General features: G+C 49.6%; 1 protein-coding gene across 1 annotated transcript in view; it reads left to right on the forward strand.

Moving 5' to 3' along the window:
* The window catches only part of Ankrd46 (ankyrin repeat domain 46), a 23,497-nt gene extending 16,642 nt beyond the window's left edge, over nt 1-6,855 (forward strand). Inside the window, exons 2-4 of the mRNA XM_005368122.1 lie at nt 429-764; nt 1,929-2,087; nt 5,202-6,855. Coding sequence (XP_005368179.1) covers nt 454-764; nt 1,929-2,087; nt 5,202-5,418 — 687 coding nt within the window. The 5' untranslated portion in view covers nt 429-453 and the 3' untranslated portion in view covers nt 5,419-6,855. The remainder of the gene's footprint in view (nt 1-428; nt 765-1,928; nt 2,088-5,201) is intronic.
* The last annotated feature ends 500 nt before the right edge of the window (nt 6,856-7,355 follow it).

Below are 7,355 nucleotides of genomic sequence, written 5' to 3' on the forward strand. Positions count from 1 at the left end.
CTCCTGTAGAAGGTACACAGCACATGTGTGAAGAGCAGTCACCGTGTCGTGTCTCCTGTAGAAGGTACACAGCACATGTGTGAAGAGCAGTCACCACTGCTGGGCGAGGCACCGCAGTGCTGTGCTGTGCTGTGCGGACGGCTGCTTCAGAGCTGACAGCTCACGGTGTCTCCGACAATGAGTTCTCTTTTAGCTTCAAAAATATTTCAACACCTTTTTGAGATTAAAAAGTAAAAGAGAACTTTACAGTAATTTAACACCATTTTGATCTGGCAGATGTGAAAAAAATAAAAATCTTTCAGTGGGTGATAAAACGTAGTTGATGATTTTGTGTTGCTGTGTGGTGAGGAAGAGGCCAGGAAGCGCAGTCGTGTCTCTGACCAGCTGTCTGACCTCAGCAATGTCTCCTTTCTCATCTCTCACTGCAGGAGTGTCCACCCGCCACATCCGGCCATGTCCTACGTTTTTGTCAACGATTCTTCACAGACTAACGTGCCCTTGCTTCAAGCCTGCATCGATGGGGACTTCAGCTATTCCAAGCGGCTTTTGGAAAGTGGCTTTGACCCCAACATCCGAGACAGCAGGGGCAGAACAGGCCTGCACCTCGCCGCGGCCCGAGGGAACGTGGACATCTGCCAGCTGCTACATAAATTTGGTGCTGACCCACTGGCCACGGATTATCAGGGCAACACTGCCCTCCACCTGTGTGGCCACGTGGACACCATCCAGTTCTTAGTCTCCAATGGACTCAAAATTGATATTTGGTGAGTTCTTCACGCCTCTGAAGCCGGGTCATTTCTTCCTGTGAGCCGGGGTCTCATCACCCGCTGGTCCATTGTAACGATGAGGTCAGAAAGGCATCGAAGACTTAAGCCTTTATAGGGGAGTGTGGGGATACCAGGCCAGCCCTGGAGCGTGTGTGCCTGTGTGTGCGTGCGCGTGCGTGTGTGTCTAAGAAATAATAGCTGGTTTCTGTTAAGTAACTGTAAAGTGTAAGTCAACAGAAGCAGGAGAAGGCTGCTCATCAGCTTGTTATAAACTCACAATAAGTTCTGCTCTAGTCTCATCTTCATTTTCTATTTATAATTTTTAAATTTTTTTTTCATCCAATTATTTCTATGTTGAGCACTTCCGCCCCTGCTCTAGCCCTTCCCTTGTTCTTTTTACACATGGAATAGGTAGGTCAAGAGGTCACCCAGGTTGTAAAAGGATGGGACTGAAATTGGACCTAGTTCCTCTGCAGAGCTGGCCTCATCGGAGCCCTGGGGCCTGCATCCTCCTCAGGCTGCAGTTTGATGACACCGTGCAGCTTTGGTTTTGTTTGACCCAGTAGGCCTGCTCTCTTATGTGGGAAAGGACAGCTCATCTCAGCTGAGCTTGAACTTTTAGCTGCAGCTTCTTGCTGCCCTGGTGTGCTGCGGCCATGGCCACCTGGATCAGCATGCCCCCAAATATTTCTATGACAACAGGCAGAATGGGACAGGAGCCAGTGTGATTTGAGGTCTGTTCTGTTCTTCTTAAACATTTTATATGTATGTATATAAGCATGTATGTGTGCAAGTATACATGAATATATATACATAACGTATACAAAGACTGAGTCTAGAGGTATGTGTGTGTACACATACATGTGTGTACACATGCATATACTCACAATGTGTACAAAGACTGACTAGACTTTCCAATTCATCCTTAGGGTATTCTCTTTTCTCTTTTATTTACTGACATTTGTTCTTTATTTTTTCTAAATGTTCCTTTCCTGGAAGGACAAATCCAGTAGTTCACTGATCAGTTTCTGGCTTGCTCAGGTCTGCTCTGGGGTTGATTTCTGAATCATTGGCCCATGCTTTCCTCGCTGATAGCAGCCAGTGGGGGCTAGCGTGTGGCGTGGCCACTGCACTGACTTTCTCCCTTGTGGCCTTTTCCAGCAACCATCAAGGTGCTACCCCTTTAGTTCTGGCCAAGCGCCGGGGCGTGAATAAAGATGTCATCCGATTGCTGGAGTCTTTGGAAGAACAGGAGGTGAAAGGATTTAACCGAGGCGCACACTCGAAGCTGGAGACTATGCAGACCGCAGAGAGCGAGAGGTACGGAGGGTGCAGCTGACCAGCAGCCCTGGGCCCCTCTGTGCTCGGGCGCAGAGCTGTTTCCCTGAGCGGCTGCCTGTCACTTCATCTATGTGCTGTGGCTTCAGATTACAGTTGCAAAACTTGACCAAAGTATCCATGGCCACAGTGTTCCGTTAGCTTTGGCACGGTGCCCGTGTTGGAGAAGAGACAGGTAAAAGCAGGGTTAGAGGGAAGGGGCTTCCAAATTTGAAGTGTGGGTCACAAGAGTGGGATTTATTAAAGAGAGGTAGACAGACTGGCAGGGTAGCATCCGAGGAGCAGATGGTCATCCCACAGGACGGTGGCGAAGCGCTGGGGGGTGAGCAGGGAGGAAGACTGTGAACACTGGCGATCCGGTGCCAGACGCACACCTGTCTACAGCGCCCATAACTCAGACAGATGAAAAGAGTAAACTTTCGCATGAGTTGGAAGTGATGAAATTTGGGCTTCTTTCTATAACCAGAGCTCAGATATGGTGGCCGGTGAGATCCCCAAATCTGACCGCTTTTCATCTGGTCAAGTGTGGTGGGAGCAAGGTGAGGTCAGTCTGAAGGGCTGCAGGTGGGCTGACCATGGAGTGCTGTGGAGTCTGGTGGGCCACCGTGGTGTTTCGGCTTTTTGCAAGTGAGGTCAGTGCTGTCAGCTTGATGGTGTAGTACACGCCGTCCCCTCCCAGCATACATGCTGCCCCCTCCAAGCTTCCAGAGGGAACAGCGGAGAACTGGTGTCCGGTCACCCAGGCCTCCAGTTGTGGGTCCCGTACACCATTGGGCCACGAGGGCCAGCACTTCACGGCCCACCTCTGACGCCTTGGCAGCCAGGCCACCTTCCTTCTTCCTGTGCTGGCTGCCAGGTTCCACACTCTCACTTAGCTCTGCTCTGTTAGTTACTTAAGTGCTTTCTGTTGCCCTGACGGAGCTGCAGGGTCCTCACTGAACTGGTGAAGCCCCGAGCTTTCCAGAAGCCGACAAGAGGGAGCAGGGAGTCAGACATTCGTGGCCCTTCTCCTCACTCTGCAGGGAGGAGAGCCCACAGGCCAAGGGCACTTTTAGCAGTGGTTAACTCTGCCTCTGCAAAACAATGGGAGACGTAATTTCAACTTCCTGTAAAATAATAGGTTACTTTAAGCTTCTTTTAAAGATTTACGCGTGTGTCTCTCTGTCTGAGTGTGCATGCATTTGTGTCTGCTGCTCTGCATGTCTGCACTAGTGCACTAGGAGAGATTCCAGGTGTCCATCAGGGCCTCCCCTGAACCCAGGGCTGTGTTTTCTCCCCTTCTCCCCTCCCTTGGAGCTAGGGTCACAGGCACGTGTGGGGTGCCTGGCCTGTTGGTGGGTGCAGGGATCTGAGCCCCAGTCCTCATGATCTCACACAGTGCTCATGTGCACACGAAGCTCCCGAGTGTCGGTTCTCCTTCCTGCTCCACCCCAGTGCCACCAGAGCTGAGATTAATTCCATTTAAAAACGACTTTATAAAATGCAAATCAAAAGCACAGGTTTTTTGGCATAGTACATAACTCTGCGGACAGCTGCAGTGGGCTGTCAGTAGTACTGTGGAGGCTGTGGGGAAAGTAGACCCCTCTGGAGACAGCAGAGCAGAGTGGACCACTTTGGAAACCAGTCTGGCCGCTTGTTAACACTTACACAGTTACCATGTGACCCAACAGTTCCACTTCTCGGCACACACCCATTGCTCATCAGCTAAAGGAAGCATAAAGGTTACCTGTTTGTTACTCTGCTGTAAAAGTGAGTAACGTATTGGCAGATGCTAGGGTCAGGATGGATACCGGAAAACGCTCTGTGGGAGAAGCCAGACATGAAAGGTCACAGCCTCTTTATTTTGTTGGTGTACAGTGTCCCAGATAGGGAAATTAAGGGGGGGGGAGTGGGTTAGTGGTTACGAGGGTCAGGGAGAACAATGAGGGTGACTAATGGGTGCAGCCTGAGCCCAGCAGTGGTGACATGCTGGGGATTAGACGGCGGAGGTTGTCCATGCCTGTGAAAGTCTCAGCCTGAGCCCAGCAGTGGTGACATGCTGGGGATTAGACCGCAGAGATGGTCCACACCTGTGAAAGTCTCAGAGCTACCGAGTCGCATAATGAAAAGATGAATTTTAGCCAGGCAGTGGGGCCATGACTTTAATCTCAGCCCTAGAGACAGAGACAGGAGGATCACTGACTTCCAGATCCTCCAGGGCTCATAAAAAGAAGAAACTTATAGCATGAATCCTGTCACTAAATAGAGTGGAGGGAAAATACAAAGGGATGAGCCAGGCAGTGGCCTTGTCGTGTAACTGTGACCACCTCTAAGGCGATGGATTTACCGTGCTGTTCTCCACGGGCTCTGGGAGACATGGGGTGACTATGTGGGAGGACCTAAAAATCAAGTTAGCTCCCCTTCTCTGGATAGTATTCTAAACTCAGTTTTCTTCCTTTAAAAAGGTGTTTTATGTGTATGAATGTTTTGTTGCATGTATGTGTGTACATCACGTGTGCAGTGCCAGCTGAGGCCAGAAAATCCCTTGAAGCTGAGTTCCAGTGGCTGTGAGCTGCCGTGTGGGTGCTTCTAAAACAAGAGCCTGGGTTAATGTCTTGATGGAGACAGGCATTTGACCTATTTTAGTGTCTCTGCTTGGGGATCTCTCAAAATGTTGTTTTTTGTGTTTTTTTTTTTTTTTTTTGACAGCTTCATACATGCTTGCAATGTATCTTGATCATACTCATTCCTGGGTCCACTTCAGTAATCTTTCAGCTCCGGCGGATGAAACTTCAAGGCCAAACTCAGGGTCTTTGTTTTGACTTCTCAAAGTGCACTCCGCTCCCCGACACCCTTTGGGACATCCTGATTAGGAGTTTTAACTTGCCTGCTGGAGTGAACCAGGGATCCAGTCATTGAGGTTTATCAGTTTCTGGTCTAAGACCGATACATGGATTCTCAGGAATTTGTGGGCAGCACATTGCTGGGCCAGTGTATCTCTGCAGGAAGTTCTCCAGAACAGCACCAGAGGGCTAGCCTTCTCGGTACCGTAGCTTGTCTTGCTCCATGCTTTACGGGTAAAGTGTGTTTTCACGCCCCTTCCTCTTCCTCCCGCAGTGCCATGGAAAGTCACTCTCTGCTCAACCCCAACCTGCAGCAGGGCGAAGGGGTCCTGTCCAGCTTCCGGACCACGTGGCAGGAGTTCGTGGAGGACCTGGGCTTCTGGAGGGTCCTGCTCTTGATCCTGGTCATTGCTTTGCTGTCCCTGGGCATCGCCTACTATGTGAGCGGGGTGCTGCCCTTCGTGGACAACCAGCCTGAGCTGGTGCACTGAGGGCTCAGAGATGAGGCAAGGCCCGTCAGCGTTGGTCTTCAGTTCTTAGAGTTCTCAGCGCAGCAGTGAGGGCTGGTTTTCGTTTGGATTTTTACTTACCGTGACTCTTTAGGAGAATGAAGTGTTCCCTTGAACTCGCCCTGTGGTGGGTTACCCTGCATCCTAGTGCTACCTCGGACTGCCACAGCCTGGGTTTAGGGACTATCTGCCCCAGGCTTGTCACAGCGGGGACCCCACCCTGAGGGAGGAGCAGTGACCCCCGGAAAGCAGATTGGTTTTTTCTTTGATTCTGTTTTGTCCATGGATTTTGTCAGAGCTGAAAGTGAAACTTTTCAACTTAAATTTTGATTTTTTTTTTCTCACAACCTAAATGGCAAATTAGAGCTGTCAGACTCTTTGAGTTTTAAAGACTGCTTTCAAACTGCTCACATGGCCGACAGTCTTTAACGTGGATGATTTGATCTAACATTTGGTTGCTGTGGGACGATTCTGATTCATTCTAAACTGATGGCAGCATCTGTAAAAATCAGCCTGTAGAGTTCACTACTCAGTCCCCAGACTCCTCCCACTTTATTTTTGAGATGTCCTGCTCAGAAACCATCTGGAAACCCTTTGTAGTAAGTGGGCACTAGAGAAAGAATCCTGTCCTCCACTGTCACCATAACGTCCGTCCTGTCAGCCTGCTGCGTGTCACAGTTCATTACAACTAACCCTTGGTCCCAGAGAACGCCGTCTAGGTCAGCGAGTATCTGACAGCGGAGGTGGAGGAGTCCGTCTGCCTCAAGAACCCTGAACGATGTCATGCTGGAGTCATGGTTCCCGTCTGTGTATAGGTGCACGGTGTGATAGGGATCTGGACCCCAACTACACGGTGGCCTCTTGGAGTGTTTGGAAGTCCTTTGCCTGCGGTTCTGTAATATACAAGTCATGTTTTATGTTATTATGGAGGCTTAATAATTTTTCATTAAGTAAAATCTGAAACCCACAGTAAAGACCTGATGGTTTTGCTTTCTGTAGCAAAGACGCCACTAGTTGACTCTGGAAAGTGGGCCCGTCCGCCAGCCTCTGGCTTGCTGGTGTTTTCTCCTCTGCTTTTAGACACCAGGTATAGACACTTTCTCTCACGTGGCTGTGTCCTAGCTGAAGGAACTGCTTCCCAGCCTCTGACGTTAGAATCAGCCTACAGAGGCTTACTCCAACTTGATCCTGTTTGGTGGGATGCAAGGAGGGAGAGCAGGTGTCTGCCTGGAGGCCAGTAGCAGCCAGGTTCAGAGTGCGTCCAGAACAAAGCGTTTTAGAAGTAGCTTCCCGTAGATCTGGATGTCTGGAACGTGTAATGCGCTGCATCTGAGGTCCCTGCTTCCTGCCCCATGCTGGTTTTCTTTGCATTGTGTGTTCTGCATTATTTGTTCAGTAATAAATAATAAATCTATTGCACCAATAAACGTAGTTATAAGTCCTTGGTCGCCACCCATTCAGTGTATCATGTTTCGGGATTCGGGAATGGATTGCAGTTAGCTGTTTTCAAAGCCAAGCGTTTCAAGCCCTGGTGTAGACACACAACAAACGTAACTGCCTCAAGTGTTCCTTCAGACACAGCCTCGGTCTGTGGCCTGTGGAGACTGTTCACAGAACAAAGTATGTTCAGCCGAAGGAACCAAAGTCCAAATTGAAAGCTGCGTGGATCAGGAAATATATTAGTTCATGTCACTAGAAGGCCAGCAGCTGGGTGACTCACATGTGCACGTGCGCGTGCGCACACACACACACACACAATCTTTAGCTTATGTGCTCTGGCCTCTGCCTTCCTGTTGCTGGGTCCTCGGGCTGGTTCTGGGGTGTGGGTCGAAGTTTTGGGTTGCATCCATGTCTGAGACTAGTCCAAACTCTGTTTTACTTTTAAATTTTATTTTATGCATATAAGTGTTTTGCATGCA

This window comes from Microtus ochrogaster, unplaced genomic scaffold, assembly GCF_000317375.1.
Source record: "Microtus ochrogaster isolate Prairie Vole_2 unplaced genomic scaffold, MicOch1.0 UNK29, whole genome shotgun sequence".
NCBI classification, from domain to species: Eukaryota; Metazoa; Chordata; class Mammalia; order Rodentia; family Cricetidae; genus Microtus; species Microtus ochrogaster.